Source organism: Schistocerca piceifrons, chromosome 2, assembly GCF_021461385.2.
Source record: "Schistocerca piceifrons isolate TAMUIC-IGC-003096 chromosome 2, iqSchPice1.1, whole genome shotgun sequence".
In the NCBI taxonomy this organism is placed as follows: domain Eukaryota; kingdom Metazoa; phylum Arthropoda; class Insecta; order Orthoptera; family Acrididae; genus Schistocerca; species Schistocerca piceifrons.
The window spans coordinates 390,408,093-390,430,271 of NC_060139.1; the positions used below are offsets into that span (position 1 = coordinate 390,408,093).

Below are 22,179 nucleotides of genomic sequence, written 5' to 3' on the forward strand. Positions count from 1 at the left end.
GGGAGGGGCGGTAAGTGGCCCTCAGTGCTCCCCAAATTTGCTTTGGACCAAAACCACCTCTCATCCTCGACCGCATCACCACCCACCAGTGGCCATTATTGCCCCACTGAGAACCGCTGTTGTGAACAGAAACACACTTCCTGATCAAGAGACTGGTGAGCTCTACTGTGGCAGTGACATACAGGAACTGCCTGATAGAAGTAGTTACAGGGGAAGTGTAAGCATGGAGAAAGAAACTCAGGGTTGAGCAGAAAACATGTGCTTCGCTGTCATAAAATTCACGAAACGTTTTTATTGAATGTTTGCAAATTTTAATACAACAAGATATATTTTTAAAACAATTTGGAAGGAGAGCAGGGAGTCATAGATATTTCTCCTGTTGTAACAACAGAAGAGATGATCTTGTTTCGATAAGCGCCATGAGCCACTGGTCGCATACTTCTTTTATGCACAGTACTCCCGGGTTGTCACCGTTGCTGCTGCCGTAGGCGCGGCATGAGGCAGGTCTCAACCAGCTCCTCCATCGCCTCTGTCATCCTCGAACGATAGCGTTCATCATGCTGGTATGCGTCTTTGACAAAATTGTTCCGCACCGTCACGTAATTCTCCAGGTCGATATCCTGTGGACAAGAAAAACGTATTCACATATCTTCTGCAGTTTTCATATCCTAGACTTCGATAATAGTCCTAACAAACTCGTATGTCTTTCGTTGATGGAGAGCTAGTAGAGACACGGATGAGGGATTTCTAGCAAGGATGAAGAAATGGATTCTAAAGACAATCAAATTCCTATTTTAAAATGGCATTATCACATTTTCTCTTTACCGAGCCCTACACCAAGATGCAATAAGGCAAGTAGCAGAAGATCGCAACGAGCATAAAAGCCAAGGAGATCAAATAAAAGCTTGCGGCTGGAATTACTATCCTTGCTAGAAACATGCCTGTGTTCAAGTGAAGTATGTGACTGCTATGTTCCGCAAATTCTTTGAGTGTGGCAATTCAAACTTAAATGGAACATTGTCTCATCATCGAACGCTGTTCCACGTAAGTAAAATGTTAGCTTCCATTTACGTGTCGGGAATGAATTCACAAATTTCCATCACAATTAAGAAGAGCTTGTGGCAGTTGAATTATGTTTGATTAGAAACTTAAACTTCGCTGCAAAGCAATGCAGACGGACACGTGTGGCATGGATAACTCTCGGCTGAAACGATGAGTAAATTGCTGTGGAGCACGTGCAAAAATTTGCTGAATGTGCTCCATGTTTTGGAGGAGCACAGGGGAGTGACCTGTGTATTCCTTGCATACATAAACAACAACTTCTTTAAACAGCTGGTGCTGTGACCTAATTCTATGAGCCATTCATTCTATGAAAAATTATGCTGCACAGTTACACCTAATGACGTTTAGAAAGGATACGTTAAATACAGTTGGTGGTGGACTATTTATTGCTGTTAGAAGTAGTTTACCTTGTAGTGAAAATGAAGAAGTTAGTTCCTGTAATTTATTATGGGTAGAAATTGTACTTGAAACCGGAACAAATTAACAATTGGTTCTTTCCATCGATATCTCGACTCACATGATTCAGTTGTTGATCAGTCCATAGAAGACTTGTCTCATTTCAAATAGGTACCCACTCATTCAATTATAATTGGCGGTGACTTCAATCTACCCTAAATATGTTGGCAAAAATACATGTTTAAAATCGATGGTAGGCATAAAATGTCCAGAATCATACTGAATGCTTTCTCCGAAAATTATTCCGACTAATTAGTTCAGGAGTCCAATCTAAGTGTAAACAGATGCGAAAACATACTTGACCTGTTGAAAACAAATAATCCTGACCAAATAGAGAGCATCATGACTGATACAGAGATAAGTGACCACAAGGTCGTTGCAGCAAGACTGAATATAGTAACATCCAAATCCACAAAAAATAATCACAAAATATGTCTATCTAAAAAATCAAATAAAAATTCACTTGACGTCTTCCTTCCAAACTAGCTCTGTAAGTGTAAACCAGACGTGGCTTAAATTTTTTCTAGTATCGACTTTAATGGAGACATTTATACCAAAATAGCAAATCGTGCAATGCTTCGTATTTACTAATTATATGTGGGAATTGGATGTACATGCTAATCGCCATCTCCCTCTCTCTTTTTGGCGATCGCCTCCTTCCCCTCTCTTTGTCTGTCTCCTCCTTCCTCCTCTCTAAATTCATTTCCTCTCATCCCTCTGCCCACATCCTCTTACCCCTCTCTTTGAATTTTAGCCATGTGTACAGGTGTTGAAAAGGAAAACTTGATTGGGAATTGAAGTCGCTTAAAATGAGTGAGTAAATCTGTTGGGATCTTTGGTGTATGGGGTGTGACACAAACCTCTCCATCTGATGATCTGTGAGAATAGTACCTTCAACGACTGTTTATTGCATGATTTTAATTTGCAAACAGATTTTATTTTATTTATTTATTGTTCCGTGGGACCAAATTAAGGAGAAGTCTCCATGGTCATGGAACGAGTCAATACATGAAATTATAACACGATATTAGAAACAGATAAAATGAAATATAAAAATACATATTCAGGTGACAAGTCGTAAGTTTAAATAAAGAAAATCAGCAGTGTAACACTGGAATTTGCTTAATTTTTTAGCTCTTCCAGGAGCTCCTCGACAGAATAGAAGGAGTGAGCCATGAGGAAACTCTTCAGTTTAGACTTAAAAGAGTTTGGGCTACTGCTAAGCTTTTTGAGTTCTTATGGTAGCTTATTGAAAATGGATGCAGCAGAATACTGCACTCCTTTCTGCACAAGAGTCAAGGAAGTTCATTCCACATGCAGATTGGATTTCTGCCTAGTATTAACTGAGTGAAAGCTGCTATCTCTTGGGAATAGGCTAATGTTGCTAACAAGAAACGACGTTAAAGAAAATATATACTGTGAGGGCAATGTCAGAATTCCCAGACTATTGAATAGGGGTCGACAAGACGTTCTCGATAGGATTACGAAGTTTTGGACAATGCAATATTATGAAATATTTAAGATTTTTGGTGGCAGTGTCTGCCTGTGACAACTTTCGCACACACACACGCATTATATACAATATATATTTAAAAGCATGTAACCTATGTGTGTCTGAAAATTTAGCAGCAAGTCATGTAAACATCTGAAGTAAATCATCAATAACTTTTTGAAACTTTTGCTAGCAGCCTATCCTTTTATGTGTTGTAGATATACATATTTATGTACCATATATATTAAAAATATGTATACTACACCTGGATGAATGTTTTTAGAGTAGTGTATAAAAATCTAAATTGTCCAAGAACTTTCTAGAGCTTTGGCAATAATGTTGAAATACAACTTATTTTTATGTAGTGGTAGTGTAGATATAGATATTCGTGTACAATATATATTAAAAGAGGCGAAGTCCATGTCCATCTGAATGTTCATAGGAGTGGCATGTAAAAATCTAAAATAAGTCAGTCAGAAACATTTAGACTTCTGGCTAACTACCTTCCTCTTTATATAATAAATATATTTATATGGTATACAGTTAAAATATGTAGTCCATGTCCTTCAGAATATTACAGTATAGCAGTGTAGTGTAAAAAATTGTAGTAAAAAGGTCGAGAACTTTTCGATATATGTGCTATCATTATTTATCTTACACATAAAGGCGGTTGGGTAAGAACCAGCAATTGGGAGACTAATCCAGTGTTAACGAACTGCTCGCAATTACTTCGTGTCTTACTTTTTGGGCGTCACACAAGTTGCAGTCGGTTTCTGGCATTAACGCTTGTAGGTCTTGGGATTCAACTTCTGATTTATATGGCCGTGATGATCCATCATAGAATTCAAAAAATCCGCGGTAGCTATGCTCAATGTCAGCTCAGACTCTGTTTTTGAGAGGACAAGCGACTTTAATGCGATGTCGCCAGCGACAATTTGAGTTAACGGCGGGCTTCATTTCTGAAGTAGCTCAGAGTTGTGCTGTTGGACTGTGTGATGACTATGTCAGACTTATAATTACATGAAAAAGTAGTCAAGTTTATTGAATGACAAACTCTGGTGAGGCTCATGGAACTTATTTTCTGTGTAAGTGAACGTAACGTAAGCCTTAAGTAATGTTGTATCAGAAATTTGAAATATTTGGACGATGAACTGAACAGTAACAATATTTGGCTCAATTTAAGAAAATTAGTGAGATTGATTAAGCGGAACGAACAGTCGAAACCTGTAAATTCAAATTTTGTAAGACCGTGGTTAGTAATGGGAACTACTGAAGGCTAGAATTGACACATTTGATTTAAACAGTTTATTCTACACAAATGTTATTTGAACATCGGAATTTTTAGTTTACATTGATCTAGATTTCTCCCAGTTTGCACTCGGAAGTGAAATATTCGTGGACGATTTCCCATTCAACATTTGATTGTTCTAGCAAAAATTGTCAAGCTGCAAAATAGAAATATTTGCCGATCAACAATGTTTACATAATATCGATGTTGCGAGTTTAAGCATCAGTTTCAATATCGATACTAAAGTCTTTGAAAGATCATGACATCGATTTTAAAGAGAAAACATAGACCTTCGATAATGAGATTTTCACTCTGCAGCGGAGTGTGCGCTGATATGAAACTTCCTGGCAGATTAAAACTGTGTGCCCGACCGAGACTCGAACTCGGGACCTTTGCCTTTCGCGGGCAAGTGCTCTACCATCTGAGCTACCGAAGCACGACTCACGCCCGGTACTCACAGCTTTACTTCTGCCAGTATCTCGCCTCCTACCTTCCAAACTTTACAGAAGCTCTCCTGCGAACCTTGCAGAACTAGCACTCCTGAAAGAAAGGATATAGCGGAGACATGGCTTAGCCACAGCCTGGGGGATGTTTCCAGAATGAGATTTTCACTCTGCAGCGGAGTGTGCGCTGATATGAAACTTCCTGGCAGATTAAAACTGTGTGCCCGACCGAGACTCGAACTCGGGACCTTTGCCTTTCGCGGGCAAGTGCTCTACCATCTGAGCTACCGAAGCACGACTCACGCCCGGTACTCACAGCTTTACTTCTGCCAGTATCTCGCCTCCTACCTTCCAAACTTTACAGAAGCTCTCCTGCGAACCTTGCAGAACTAGCACTCCTGAAAGAAAGGATATAGCGGAGACATGGCTTAGCCACAGCCTGGGGGATGTTTCCAGAATGAGATTTTCACTCTGCAGCGGAGTGTGCGCTGATATGAAACTTCCTGGCAGATTAAAACTGTGTGCCCGACCGAGACTCGAACTCGGGACCTTTGCCTTTCGCGGGCAAGTGCTCTACCATCTGAGCTACCGAAGCACGACTCACGCCCGGTACTCACAGCTTTACTTCTGCCAGTATCTCGCCTCCTACCTTCCAAACTTTACAGAAGCTCTCCTGCGAACCTTGCAGAACTAGCACTCCTGAAAGAAAGGATATAGCGGAGACATGGCTTAGCCACAGCCTGGGGGATGTTTCCAGAATGAGATTTTCACTCTGCAGCGGAGTGTGCGCTGATATGAAACTTCCTGGCAGATTAAAACTGTGTGCCCGACCGAGACTCGAACTCGGGACCTTTGCCTTTCGCGGGCAAGTGCTCTACCATCTGAGCTACCGAAGCACGACTCACGCCCGGTACTCACAGCTTTACTTCTGCCAGTATCTCGCCTCCTACCTTCCAAACTTTACAGAAGCTCTCCTGCGAACCTTGCAGAACTAGCACTCCTGAAAGAAAGGATATAGCGGAGACATGGCTTAGCCACAGCCTGGGGGATGTTTCCAGAATGAGATTTTCACTCTGCAGCGGAGTGTGCGCTGATATGAAACTTCCTGGCAGATTAAAACTGTGTGCCCGACCGAGACTCGAACTCGGGACCTTTGCCTTTCGCGGGCAAGTGCTCTACCATCTGAGCTACCGAAGCACGACTCACGCCCGGTACTCACAGCTTTACTTCTGCCAGTATCTCGCCTCCTACCTTCCAAACTTTACAGAAGCTCTCCTGCGAACCTTGCAGAACTAGCACTCCTGAAAGAAAGGATATAGCGGAGACATGGCTTAGCCACAGCCTGGGGGATGTTTCCAGAATGAGATTTTCACTCTGCAGCGGAGTGTGCGCTGATATGAAACTTCCTGGCAGATTAAAACTGTGTGCCCGACCGAGACTCGAACTCGGGACCTTTGCCTTTCGCGGGCAAGTGCTCTACCATCTGAGCTACCGAAGCACGACTCACGCCCGGTACTCACAGCTTTACTTCTGCCAGTATCTCGCCTCCTACCTTCCAAACTTTACAGAAGCTCTCCTGCGAACCTTGCAGAACTAGCACTCCTGAAAGAAAGGATATAGCGGAGACATGGCGTAGCCACAGCCTGGGGGATGTTTCCAGAATGAGATTTTCACTCTGCAGCGGAGTGTGCGCTGATATGAAACTTCCTGGCAGATTAAAACTGTGTGCCCGACCGAGACTCGAACTCGGGACCTTTGCCTTTCGCGGGCAAGTGCTCTACCATCTGAGCTACCGAAGCACGACTCACGCCCGGTACTCACAGCTTTACTTCTGCCAGTATCTCGCCTCCTACCTTCCAAACTTTACAGAAGCTCTCCTGCGAACCTTGCAGAACTAGCACTCCTGAAAGAAAGGATATAGCGGAGACATGGCTTAGCCACAGCCTGGGGGATGTTTCCAGAATGAGATTTTCACTCTGCAGCGGAGTGTGCGCTGATATGAAACTTCCTGGCAGATTAAAACTGTGTGCCCGACCGAGACTCGAACTCGGGACCTTTGCCTTTCTGCCAGGAAGTTTCATATCAGCGCACACTCCGCTGCAGAGTGAAAATCTCATTCTGGAAACATCCCCCAGGCTGTGGCTAAGCCATGTCTCCGCTATATCCTTTCTTTCAGGAGTGCTAGTTCTGCAAGGTTCGCAGGAGAGCTTCTGTAAAGTTTGGAAGGTAGGAGGCGAGATACTGGCAGAAGTAAAGCTGTGAGTACCGGGCGTGAGTCGTGCTTCGGTAGCTCAGATGGTAGAGCACTTGCCCGCGAAAGGCAAAGGTCCCGAGTTCGAGTCTCGGTCGGGCACACAGTTTTAATCTGCCAGGAAGTTTCATATCAGCGCACACTCCGCTGCAGAGTGAAAATCTCATTCTGGAAACATCCCCCAGGCTGTGGCTAAGCCATGTCTCCGCTATATCCTTTCTTTCAGGAGTGCTAGTTCTGCAAGGTTCGCAGGAGAGCTTCTGTAAAGTTTGGAAGGTAGGAGGCGAGATACTGGCAGAAGTAAAGCTGTGAGTACCGGGCGTGAGTCGTGCTTCGGTAGCTCAGATGGTAGAGCACTTGCCCGCGAAAGGCAAAGGTCCCGAGTTCGAGTCTCGGTCGGGCACACAGTTTTAATCTGCCAGGAAGTTTCATATCAGCGCACACTCCGCTGCAGAGTGAAAATCTCATCCTGGAAACATCCCCCAGGCTGTGGCTAAGCCATGTCTCCGCTATATCCTTTCTTTCAGGAGTGCTAGTTCTGCAAGGTTCGCAGGAGAGCTTCTGTAAAGTTTGGAAGGTAGGAGGCGAGATACTGGCAGAAGTAAAGCAGTGAGTACCGGGCGTGAGTCGTGCTTCGGTAGCTCAGATGGTAGAGCACTTGCCCGCGAAAGGCAAAGGTCCCGAGTTCGAGTCTCGGTCGGGCACACAGTTTTAATCTGCCAGGAAGTTTCATATCAGCGCACACTCCGCTGCAGAGTGAAAATCTCATTCTGGAAACATCCCCCAGGCTGTGGCTAAGCCATGTCTCCGCTATATCCTTTCTTTCAGGAGTGCTAGTTCTGCAAGGTTCGCAGGAGAGCTTCTGTAAAGTTTGGAAGGTAGGAGGCGAGATACTGGCAGAAGTAAAGCTGTGAGTACCGGGCGTGAGTCGTGCTTCGGTAGCTCAGATGGTAGAGCACTTGCCCGCGAAAGGCAAAGGTCCCGAGTTCGAGTCTCGGTCGGGCACACAGTTTTAATCTGCCAGGAAGTTTCATATCAGCGCACACTCCGCTGCAGAGTGAAAATCTCATTCTGGAAACATCCCCCAGGCTGTGGCTAAGCCATGTCTCCGCTATATCCTTTCTTTCAGGAGTGCTAGTTCTGCAAGGTTCGCAGGAGAGCTTCTGTAAAGTTTGGAAGGTAGGAGGCGAGATACTGGCAGAAGTAAAGCTGTGAGTACCGGGCGTGAGTCGTGCTTCGGTAGCTCAGATGGTAGAGCACTTGCCCGCGAAAGGCAAAGGTCCCGAGTTCGAGTCTCGGTCGGGCACACAGTTTTAATCTGCCAGGAAGTTTCATATCAGCGCACACTCCGCTGCAGAGTGAAAATCTCATTCTGGAAACATCCCCCAGGCTGTGGCTAAGCCATGTCTCCGCTATATCCTTTCTTTCAGGAGTGCTAGTTCTGCAAGGTTCGCAGGAGAGCTTCTGTAAAGTTTGGAAGGTAGGAGGCGAGATACTGGCAGAAGTAAAGCTGTGAGTACCGGGCGTGAGTCGTGCTTCGGTAGCTCAGATGGTAGAGCACTTGCCCGCGAAAGGCAAAGTTCCCGAGTTCGAGTCTCGGTCGGGCACACAGTTTTAATCTGCCAGGAAGTTTCATAGACCTTCGATGTTGGCAATAAATTCAGGCTACTCTTCACCAGAGTCAATAGCTTTTTCTTCATAAACGAATTTTTTTCTGATCATATCTCATAAAGATATCCATAGGTGACCACAATGGGGAGGGGGGGGCGTCACTTGGAGTTAGCTACGGGATTTTTAGTCGTAACAGAATTTTCTCCAAGTACTAGCAATGTTTATCTGAGACTCCACTAAGCTGCAGTTTTATCACTGCCGACGGCGACGGAGAATACTGCAGCTGTAGCAATCACTGTATTCATGGCTGTCCGTCGTTGTCACTCTGCTCGTGGGTAATTATGCCGATTCTTTGGTGGGTCTGCGGGACAGCCTCTTTCTATCACTTCCTCGTAAATTCCTTACCGAACTGCAGAAAGAAAACGGTCTAGCAACTTGGTGCACGGATTCCATCATCAGCAACTACTTTCACAGCATTAAAACGTCAGTAGCACGTGTGACAATCATTCTTCCACAATTATTGTAACGTCACACGCTTCTTGCTCCACAATGGAGAGCATACCATTTGCCTGTGCAGAACGAAAACTCATAATGGCTTGCTAACTCTTCATTCAGTTTCACACAACAGAGCTACGGTAGTACACTCGTAAAAACACAGTCAATCTATACTACAGATGTGTACATGTACACATGATCCCAAATACTACGTGTGAACTCGAGAGAACTAACTCTTCAGGGTGGGGCCGTTCTCAAAATGGATGGGTGCAACACAGCACATCATACAGTCACACAGAGTTGCGAATTTAGAATTCCAATTGGCATTGGTGCACAACAGTGTGACAAATTGGAGATTCCCAAATCCACCAAGTAGAATACTGCCATTGGATACACTTAACCTAACTAACAACAAAAAATGTAGCCTCTAAAATATATTTTGTTCAACTTCAATTACGCCACTCAAAATAAAAATTATAAAGCATGAAAGTAATGTCGTAAATACATTAACGCCATCAGATGTAAAGTTTTATAAGCAAATAAAATTTTTTAATTGGTTTTAAAGTAAGTGAGTCTTCTTTCAAAAGTTTATCCCCTGTTTCACCACATCAAGAAGAATTAATGTGGTATTTTCTGAATCAAGCTGCGTTATTTTCTGTTTACAATTTTTAATTCTCTGTTTGAACCTAGTATTAAGGGATCGGAAATAATTTTTTGTGAATATTTTCTAGATTTATTGCATTACTCGTTGGATACAAGGATTTAAACATATGAGGATGTACTTTCAGATCGCTGGATCAAAAAGTTGGCACCCACATTCATATTAATAAGATGAAAGTCCGCGTCCTTAAGTGGGTGGTCAGCACATCTGACTGCCACGCAGTGGGACCTGGGTCAGAGATTTTCTCCCCTCAGGGACTGGGTGTTGTGTTATTCCCGTGATCATTACGTCATAATTTCACCTTCATCGACATGCAGATCGCTCAAGTGGCGTCAACTGAAAACACTTGCAACTCGGCAGCCGCATTTCCCCAGGTGGACTACTGCCCAACAGTGCCATATGATCATTTCGGTAATAAAAAACGTATCCATATAATATTGAAATGTTTATAATGTTTAGGTGCCGAAACAATTTGCCTTAAAAATAGTAGATAAATACCTACCGACCTTTTGAGATACAATAAGTTTTGTGTATTTCTTGTCTAATTTAGTTTCTGGGGCATGTGACGTTTTCAACACACCGAATCAGTCACAGGGGGTGCACAAAAATATGGAAACGCAAAAAACACAACATATCACAATGCGTAATACGGTGTAGAAAACCCGTTGGCATTCAAAATAGCTTTCACTCGTCTCTAATTGGATAAATGCAGGACCTGCATGGTTTTCGAGCGAATCTTGTACCGTTCTCCCTGCAAAATAGTAGTAAGTTCAGGTAACGATAATGGAGGTATATAGCGATCATACTTAAACCTTCTCTCCAAAGTATACCGTGAAAGCTCGATAATATTGAAATTGGCGACTGTGGCGGCCAAGGGAGATGGAATAATTCATCCTTGTGCCCTAGAAGCAGTCCTGGACGATGAAATCTGTGTGAAGAGAGGCCCTATCGTCTTCGGAACACAGCCAAAATGGTCACATAATCCTTGGCAGTAATGCTACATTTCCGAGTAACCTTGGTGCCCGTGGAACATTACCATATGGCTGCCCAGATCATCACCGATCCCACGCCGATTTGGTCAGAAATTAGAAACAGTATGAAACAAGACTCATCCGATCATGTGACTTTCTTCCATTGCTCCGTAGTCGAGGTTCTATGGCTTTGGCACCACGTTTCTATGTTGCAGGAATTCCTGCTCGCCATGCAATTCGCTGCTGATGGAGTTTTCTTGGTATTATTTTTGTGCTGACACGGTTCGCGAGTGCGACATTCAGGTCTGCAGTGTTTTTTTGCAGCTGTCGTGCTCTTCAATGACCGTCCTTCACGACCACTCAACATATATTTTCTTCCAGTTGTGACTTAATGGAGAATGCTTTTTCAGCTTTCCTTGTATGTGGAATAAATATTTAATTAGTTGCCTCTTGAAACAGCAAACTCTTTTGTTTCTTTGCTTACGAAAGAGCCAAACCTGCGAGCACCAACAATTTTTCCACATTCGTATTCACTTAGTTCCGACATAATGCTCTCACAACTATGCAAAAAGTTGTTCTCCCGGTGCTCTGTACGTGAATAGAACGGGAAGGAACTCTCGTAACGGGTACAGTGGGACGTACTGTCGGCCATGCACTTCGCGGTGGTTCGCAGAGTATACAAAATGTAGATGTTTTGACCACGACTGATTGCTGCGTATCGAGGGTATTGCAGAGGTACCGTTCGTGGACAAATACTGCAGTGCAGCTTGCAAGGTGGGTTAGCATCTGAATTATGTTCAAGCATGCATTTCTAGCCGTGTTTCCATATTTTTGTCGAATCCCTATATACGCAATCTGCCAGTTTGCCTCATCCTGGGAAAAAATCATTTGACACTCATGACTGCGTCATTGCAGTGATTAAAGTAACGGAAGTATCATTTAGAAGAAAAATTCGTACCTCGCGTTTTTCCCATATCATCAGTTCGTTAGCACGTATTAGGTTGTAAGAGGGCCATGACTAAGGAATTTGTTGCTAACTCACTCGAGCAGATGTAACTTGGATGGATTGCTCACGCGCTGCCTGCGACGTGTAAGCTATAAGAGACACGCAGACCAGAGAGTAGTGTCGGCAGCAGTAGTGGTAGTAGCTCGCAGTCGGGCGGTTCTGTCAAGTCGCTCTTAGAGAGCAGTTGTCTAGTTGTATAGCTCACAGAGAGCACTTGTGTCCTGTATGGAATTATCAAGGCCGGTTGTGGAGAACGATGGTGGTGCCTGAGCGATGTACTATAAGGTAAAAGCAAAAATTATTATTATTTATTGCCGCGCACATATGTAATTTGCAACAACTCATTTTGTACTATTGTTATGTCAAAGTCACATGTAAATATTTTTCAATAATTTTTCAATAATAATCTTTCTTATAAAGATAACTTTTGACAGTCATTTATCTGAATTTAAAGTTTTTACCACTTCCTCCTATCCATAGTCATGCCAATTATCATAAATAAAATCAGTTGTTTTTCATACATAAGAAAATCTAGCGGCCAGCAATGCACAGGGCTGTGCCAGAAAAATTTCTTATAAGAGCAGACAACATAATTGAGGTAAGAATCTTCAGTTTATTCAGAATGACTTTTCAGGGCCATGACGCAGCACTGCTGACATGTAGATTTACCAGTTTGGATTCACAGTCAGTTAATTATTGAAAGGTTATATATGAGTTTCAATTTTATTGAGAGGTTAGTCACCATTTATTCCGAGGTTGAGGAAATAATCTGTTGGGAGGTTACACTTGTCGGCAGCCAGCCAGGATCATATTTTTTGTGAATTTCTGAGAAATAGTCACTTATATATCTGCGTGCCGACCACCAGTAATTATTCTTATCTAAATGACGAGCAAACAAATTCAATTATGTCCACAGTCAGTTTAACCACAATTGATGACGCGGCACGTTCTGTTACCATGAACGCTGCCCAAATTGGCACACCTGATCTGCAAAATTTACACAGTGAACAGATAAATGTTTCTAACGAAGATGAACAATGTACTCAAAGTACGTCAGATTTATTTGATTCCGATGTAGTGACCAACAGTGCACTTCCAATTAGCAAACCTTTTCGCGAATCAGACAATGACCAAATGGTCACACAAAACGGGACAAATGCAGAGACACTATTACACAGCACGGAGAATAGAGTCGCTAATTTTGGAATGGATCAAGTTATGGTAGTATTGCTACAACTTAATGAAAATCTCAAACAGTCGAATGAAAAACAAGACAACAATTATAGACAACTAAATGAAAAACACGACTACTATTTCAAACAGTTGAATGAAAAACAAGACAGCAGTTACAAACAACTTAGTGAACAGATTACAGCCGTTGCCGTGAAGTATCATGATACCAAAGAACAGTTGTGTGGGGAAATTAAGGCTTGTCCTAGGAATAGTAGTGAAGAAATTAGATACGTTGCACAAGAATTACGTAATACACATGCAGCCACAACATAATTACTTAGAAATGAAATCAGTGCAGTTGCTAAACAATGTTCAGAAAATGCAACATAGTTACACGACGAGTTTAATGTCAGCAGAACTTTCACGCACTCTGGATGCGAAAGCCGACAAGAAATTTGAACAACAGAACAGCCAAATTGAAGAACGTTTTAATCACCATCTACAAAACAGTGAAACGCGTTGCCGTAAATTCGTACAGAAACAGAAAAAAGTAAAGAAACAAGTCATGGAAACAATTACTACACCGATACAGGAAGACAAGCGTAAGTTGCTTACGAAAGCAAAATCATACGTAGACACCAACATTGCTACAGTATCAGACGAAATCAATACTATCAAACAGTTGAACACTGAATTGCATGATGAAATCTCCGATCTAAAAACAAAAACAGACACTAATATTCAGACTTTGGAAAATAAATACACAGTAGACTTTGACAGTGACCAGCAGGCTTGAACAATTGGAATTAATACAGAATCTCGATGCCATTAAAACAGACATTAAAGAAATTAAACAGAATCACACGTAAAATGCAAAAACAAATTAATACTTGTGACACTAAAAATGACGATCAGGTAAAAACACTGACTGAAAAATTTGTTGAATTGGCCAATTGTATTGACGTTATCGAAAATTACAATGACACCAAATCAGACGATACGTCACCAGTTTGGTTCAATCAAACATCCGAATTCCAAAATATACAGCAGACAGTCAGTGAGATAGGTACGTCCAGTAATACATTACGTAGAAAATTGTCATCTTTACAGCGAGAAGTGACAGAAATGAAAAATGTTTCAGCCTCTCCTCTAACAAGTCACAGCATACGCCACATTCTGAACATTTATCACACTCACACAGCCAGTATAACTTAGGTAATTTACAGAGAGTACGTGACAGATTCTGAACAGAGACAGAAAAACAGATTCTCATACAATCCTGAACCTGCTCAGACATTCAGAGACGATAATTTTGATTACAAGCACTTTCTATCCGTGAGAAAATTTAAGGTATTTGAAATGACAGAACACAAATACACCCTTTGGACTGGATACAACAGTTTGCTTTTGCATTCCCACCGGCTTGGCCTGTAACGCTGAAACTAAAATTTATTTGCAGCTTTTGACCTCAGGGGATTCATTACACTTCGATGAATATGTGCTGTAGCGTGCACAGGGCCCCGAACCGTAGTAGTGCTATTTCGTCTTTAGTTTTCTGCACTGCTGCCTACTCTTTTACTATCCTTTATATATATCAAAACAACTCTTCAGCTATCGATCTATCTAGGATTAGGAATGAGTAAAGAAAATCTGATATGACAAGTTTTACCTGAAAGTGACAGTTTTCATTAGACACTCCCGAAATAACAAGAACTACCAGTATAATTTTAATAACAGACAGAATTTTAATCAACGGTATCCTCATAATTATCAGCAACAGCAAACATATTTTGGCAACAATAGAGGCTTTTCCCCACAACAACAACAAAACCAGCCGGTTAGCATACCTAACCAACAATGTAATGTGGAAGGTCAACCAAGCTTTAATATTTCGCCGCCTATACGTATAGCGTCGGCTCCGCCAAATAGTAACGCACAGCAACAAGGAAATCACTCCTGTCGCAACGCGCCGTATAGTAATGACTATCATGACAGACGTAAAAGTAATGAGCACAGTTTTCAGCGTACATTTAATAACAGCAAGTTTTGTCAGCAGCAGAATCATCCACAACCGCAGACTATCATGCATGAACCAGACAGTCGATATCGTCCCCAACCTAATACGTCAGGACGAAATAACAGAACAGTACAAATAGTCGAAATGCTACAGCATCCTCGTGCAAATAACAGCACGTCAGAAAGAATGTGACTAGATACAGTACAGGCTGCATCTTCCAGCAACGTAAGCAATACTTTTGATACACAGAATCTTGTTCACGAAAATGTTATTGCTTTTGACGACATCCGAGACACACTTTTACACGAAAAACAAGTTATACAAAAAACCGTTTCCCACCCTGTTATTTGAAGTAAAGATTGGATCACCCACATTTTCATCATTAATCGATTCTGGATCACCTGTGTCAGTCATAAATGAAGAAACTTAAAAGAATGTAACAAAGAATATACCTATTCTACGTTACCATTAGGCAAAACTAAAGTAAAAGGAGCGGTACCTGGTAAAGGAGCAGATGTAAAATTACAGACACACTTATCATTTTGTATTGCAGATCATACGTTCCACACAAATCTTTGGATTGTTCGCTTATTGACAACAGGCGTTATTTTAGGTACGAATTTTTTGGTACAACATGACGCAATTATTGACTTTCAAAGTTCCTATTTGATGCTAAAGGATGAAAAGGTACAACTGGAATTAGAATTTCAGCACGCTTTATCAGCAGAAGAACAGCAATTAATCGGACAGAGGTCATTTCTACATCGCGTAACATAGACTGTTATTCCACATTGTTCACAGATACGTATGTACACAATACAATACACCAGACGAAGCCGAATATGACATTATGCAAATGATTTCTGAGGAGGTAAAACAGAGCAGTGGAAATACAGATGACGAACGTACAGAGCTACGCAAAATTCTTTTACAGCAAGCTCCAGTTTTTGACAACATTCCTGGTACTATGTCCGGTTTTATGTATAAATTTCAAGTTAAACAGCACGACACGTTTAAAGCCAAACATTATCCTATTCCATATTTCCACAGAGAACAAGTCAGGAAAGAATTGCAAACTATGTTTGACCAAGGAGTAATTGAACCGGCTGTTAGTCCGTACATAAACCCGCTCCATATTGTTGAGAAAAAGGAAGGCTCACTTCCCCTCGTACTTGATTAGCGTCATGTCAACGACATTATTATTAATGAAACAGATCGCCCACAGACACTAGAAGAACTTCTACAGAAATTTCATGGTACTGCTGTTTATTCCAAATTAGATTTAAAATCGGAATTTTGGCAAATTCAGCTCCATCCGAACTGCAAAAAGTACATAGCATTTCTCTGTTTTGGTGAATGTTATCAATTTTGTAAACTATCGCTCGGTCTAACAATTTCTTCAGCAGCATTTATTCGCGTTTTGAATACTATAGTTCCGGCAGAACTTAAAGACAGAATCGCAACGTATGTAGACGACATCCTTATCGCAGAAGCTAACTGGTCTGAGCACAATTCGATTCTTGAACAAGTGTTGCAAACTTTTCATGCACAAGGACTCACAGTTAATCTTAGCAAATCGCACTTTGGCAAAACTTCCATGACATTTCTTGGACATGTAATTTCAGCAGAAGGCATCGCGCCTGACCCGGAAAAACTTCAAGCCTTACGTGACATTACTGTTCCAACGACCAAGAAACAACTACGCAGCTTTCTGGGTTTAATTAACTTTTTCCGTAAATTTATTCATTACTCTGGTTTAGACAGCCCTAGATTATGCCAGTTGACGGGTAAAAACGCTATTTGGTCCTGGGATAGTCAAGCACAGTCTGAGTTTGTTAATCTGAAACATGCCTTGTTAAATGCACCACTTTTATCACACCCAGATCCTACCCAAAATTTTTCCATTGCCACCGACAGTTCTAATACAGCTTTAGGCGTACACACATTTTTCAGGAAACTGAAGAAGACGGTACTACAGTAATTAAAAACATCGCCTTTGTAAATCGAATTCTGTCGCTTGCTGAACGCAATTATTCTGTTACAGAACTTGAAACATTATGTGTTGTATGGGCATTTTCCAGATTTAGGAATTTTCTTTATGGAAAACATACTACCGTTTACACAGATTATAGAGCTATACAGTTTTTACTTTCCGCTAAATTTACACATGACAGGTGAAGCAGATGGAAGCTTTATTTACAGGAATTTAATTTTACAATTGTTCACATTCCAGGAGCACAAAATATTGTAGCGAACGCACTATTCCGTTCTCTCGGCAACAATCAGCAAAACATTGCAACCGATTTCTGCCAAGCAAATTTTAGCCTCATGTATATTCAACAAGTTGTGAAAATTTCATTTCGTCATCATTACGAGACATAACACAGAGCAGAGCAAAGACAATGTATGGAAAGAAATTAAACACCTTTGGCAAGATAGGAATAACGTCACCATGAGAAACAGTTATACTGTACGCAACAACATTCTGTTTCGCTGCTCTCACCCTGACAATAACAACTGTTTATTATCTATTCCTGACGAGCTTGTTAACAAATTAATTTGGTATGCACATTTCAGTTACGCACATTATGGAACCATAAAATGTTTTCTTATACTGAGACAGAACTGTTATTTTGCCAACATGGAGAAACGTATTCGACGAGTTTTAGCGTCATGTAAAATTTGCCAGAAAGCTAAATCAGACACGACTTCACATATTCCTCCGTTACATCCCATTCTATCCATTATATTGGGACATACGGCCGCTGTAGACATTTCTGGAACGATTCCCAGATGTAATAGAGGTTTTTGTTACATTTTTGTCATTGTTGAACTCACTTCGAAATTTGTTACCTTCACTTCGTTACGCAAAGCTGCTGCTAAATCTATTTCGAATGCATTTGTAAAACATTTTCTATTTCATGTAGGGCGTGTATTGAAAGCAATTTCCGACAATGGACCACAATTTCGATCTGCGATATGGACACACATGTTACAAGCTAGAAACATTTCTCCGATCTACATATCCAGGTATCACGCTTCTTCGAACCCTTCTGAAGGATTGATGAAAGAAATTGGTTAACTATGTAGAATATACTGCCACAGAAGACATATTGATTGGGACACACACATACTCTCATTCCAGGACGTAATTAACTCCATACCAAATGAATCTACTAAGCTATCTCCCGACTGTTATTTTGATAAACGTTGAACCACCCAACAAAATTAAAGAATTGGTATCTTTTCCTACATCTCGTCGACTACGCCACCATGAAATAATTGACATTGTGCTCAACAACATCAAACGTGCCGCAGAATACAACAAAAGCGGGTTTGTCCACGCCGTGAATTTCACATAGGACAGAAGATATTCGTACACACACACAATTTATCCAACAGAGGAAAGAGCAGATGCAGTAAATTTGAGCTTCTATACGCTGGTCCATATAGAATTCGCAGCATTCCTCACCCCAATGTAGTACTTGCCAAAACTTTGAGAACCAGAAAAACCAAGGGCAATCACCATATTTCTAATATTAAACCCTTTATTAATTAACATATTTTATGACTTATCACACTGTAATGCAATTTACAGACATTTATGTGACCACTTATGAATGATGATTATATTTTTTCTTGGCAAGTGCCCGGCAAGGTAAGGTCATCAGGTCGATTTTCTTGTCGTTATACCTCGGACCGTGCACATTTTTTCCATATAAACTTACATGTTATGTGACCACTTATGCACTTATATCTATATGATTACTTACTGATGATGATCATATTTTTTCTTGGCAAGTGCCCGGCAAGGTAAGGTTAGCAGGTCGCTTTTCTTGTCGTTATATATCAAACTGTGCACATTTCCCATTTTTTATGTATATTGATGGTTTTCCCATCGAAAGTAGAATTTTCTTTGTATGCACTATGAAATCTTTAAGATATAACAAACACCAGTTGACTTTGACATTTTGCCTTATGATATTCCAATATCTTGACTATTCTACATTTTTTTGCTACTACATTATGATATTGTGTGTACATTTTTGTACTTGAAAATTGTCTATGGTTTTGACCTAATACATTTTCTGTTATTCTTTGCTGTAAGCTTAGTCACATCACTAGAAACAAGTTTTCATTTAATGGGTATATGATTTAAATGCAAGATATTAATCCATATTCATCATTTTCAGAAAGCAATACCGTGTAAAAGAAATAAATTAAACAACCACAGTGGTTTACTATGAAATGGAAATTTCACCATCAGAATGAACAAAAGAAAATGCAATACCTTGTCATGAAGAGTAAATGGATTAGAATTAACAAAGATTACGAAAATATAGGTTATGCACCGTGAGACAGCAACCTTGAGTAATTACTTTTCTTTCAGACGCAATTGCGGCGGACCGTCAAGTGGAGCTATGTATGTTAATTTTAGTGATGAAGTATGCTACAAGGAAGAAACTTAGTTATATATGAAATGATGACACTGATGAATGATGCTGATAAATAAGATAATGAATAATGAAATATTTTTGCAGAGGATAATAAATGATGTCTAGTTATATGAAGAAAATGGTAATGAATAATGAAGTTTTTTTCTTTTTTGCAGATGATAATGATGAAGTTTGTGTAGTTATTTAGGTATTTGTTGTAGATCTATTTGACAGTATGTCGTATATTGCATTGTATAATGACTGAAAGTTTTGGAAAGAGACAGCAAGAGTAAATGCATGCTAAGCAGATATGTCATTACCTGTTAATTAGAAGTTTACCACTTTTCAGCATAATATACATTTCTTGTTTCACCTTAATAATCCTACTTGAATTTTTTTCTGGGGAAGCTTTTTATGACATTAAAATGATTTCTGAAATATGTCGTTGTGTTATATGCTACAATCACTTAGTTATTAAATCTGTTCTAGTACTTGCATTTTTTTACTTACCTGGTTGTCTGTGTCATTCATGATGTGATCAAATATAATCTACTTATTTCATAACCTTGCTACAGCTGACTCATGACGAATGATGTTAATAACCCTTATTTCCAGCAATAAGTCAAAAGCAAATATTTTCATGCCCCACCAATTGACTATTGATCCCAACGCAATGCATCGCTAGCACGAAAAAATTATTACTAGTCCCAACTACTACTAGCGTAAAACTAAATAATGCTACAATTTCAGATACATTTCTTGTCCTAAATATAATGCAAATTTTTCTGACGTATTAATTCCATTATGTCTATGTATTATTGGACTAAACACGTTGAGTACTAGTTCCAATGCTTACATTTTAAATATGTCTTATGTCACTTGCATGATATCAAATACAGGGTGAAAAGTATTTAAACCGACAAACTGTGGGAGGTTGTAGGGGACATCAAAACAAACAGTTTTCCCTAATTTCATTTTTTCCTATGAGGAGTATTTAAACCGGTAGAGGAAGATTTCTCTGGCGGCAAATTAATTAAACCAACAAACACTTTTCCATTTTTTAATTACTACGAGACAACACATTAACACAACCCAATTTCAATAGATTTTCAAAAATGCCTCCATTGACACGTAAACAAAGGTTACACAGTCGGATCATGTTCTGTCTGACACAAGCAAAAACTCCAGGAGTATCCTGAATTGTTCCTGCTGCTGCTACTATCCGGGCAACCAGATCCTCTTCTGATGCAACAGGACTTGTGTAAATATGGTTGGGCATCTCTCACCACACAAAAAAGTCCAGAGGGAGCATATCTGGAAATCGAGCAGGCCGTGGTACAGGACTACCTCTGCCAATCCACGTTTCTGCGAACCGTCGGTCCAGGAATCGATGCACACTGCGACTGAAACGTGCCGGCGCCCCGTCATGTTGGAACCACATGCGTTGTTTTGTAGGGAGCGGGTCGTCTTCCAGCAATTCTGGCAATGCTCTGGCGATAAAATTGTAACAGTGCTTGCCATTTAATGGCCCAGGTAGCAGATACGTTACAATTAAACAGTCCCCAATAACACCGACCCACACATTAACGAAGAACCACAGTTGATAAGCGCTAGTAACTGTGGCATGTGGGTTATCTTCACTCCAACGTGCGAATTGTGCGTGTTGAAGACTCCATCACTCCCGAACGTTGCTTCATAGGTAAACAACACAGAGGATTGAAATGTAGGATGCATTTCACACTGTTCCAGGTACCACTGTGAAAACTATGCTCTGGGTGAATAATCAACTGGTTCCAGGTTGTAGACACGCTGTAAGTGAAACAGACATTGCTGTCGAAGGACTGTTCTTACATTCGTCTGATTCGTACCCATGTTACGTGCAATTGCACGAGTACTGACTGAAGGATCCCGATCCAGATGCTGCAAGACAGCTTCCTCAAATTGCAGCGTTCTTACCGTGCGACGGCGTCCCTGTCCAGGTAATCTGCTAAATGACCCGGTCTCACGCAGACGTTGGTACACAGCAGCAAAGGTCGTATGATGCGGGATACGGTGATTAGGAAATTTTTGTTGATAAACTCGCTGTGCAGCTCGTCCGCTGTGGTGCGCTATGTAGTATGCACCAAGCATGTCAGTGTACTCACTCTAGGTGTATCGCTCCTTTAGTAAACAGACAATGCACTACTACACTGGTGGACAGCAGTTGCCTACAACTGAAGAGCGTAATGCGCCCTGTGACAACTGAAGATCGTAATATGGCCTCTAACAACGGAAGAGCGTAATACGGCCTCCACCGGTTTAAATAATCCTCATAGGAAAAAATGACATTAGGGAAAAATATTTGTTTTGATATCCCCTACAACCTTCTGGAGTTTGTCGGTTTAAATACTTTTCACCCTGTATAGTCACTAGCAGTTTGTTGCTACTGCAATAACTCCTGTTTTGAATGATGACTTCTGAATAATGCATAATAAATGCTTTGTAACTGGCCTATGAGTGCCGATAATTATTGAAATGAGTTGACTTACGAATAATGTTTTGTAATACCCCATAAATACTATGCCAATAATCACTGTAATGAGACGACTTATGAATAATGTTTTGTAATACTCCACAAATGCTGTACCAATAATTACTGCAATGAGATGACTTATAAATAATGTTATGCAATACTCCATACATGCTTTGTAACTGGCCAATGAGTGCCAATAATTGTTCAAATCGGATGACTCACTAGTGTAGTTCTGAATAATGACTAGCATAAGACTTAATGTATCCTTCATCTTCTGACCTAGTTACCACCAATTACTGCGATAT

At 40.8% G+C, this 22,179-nt stretch overlaps 1 protein-coding gene across 1 annotated transcript in view; it reads right to left on the bottom strand.

Moving 5' to 3' along the window:
* Positions 1-407: 407 nt before the first annotated feature.
* LOC124774950 overlaps positions 408-22,179 on the bottom strand; it is a 49,179-nt gene continuing 27,407 nt past the window's right edge. The window contains exon 2 of the mRNA XM_047249659.1: positions 408-620. Coding sequence (XP_047105615.1) covers positions 468-620 — 153 coding nt within the window. The 3' untranslated portion in view covers positions 408-467. The remainder of the gene's footprint in view (positions 621-22,179) is intronic.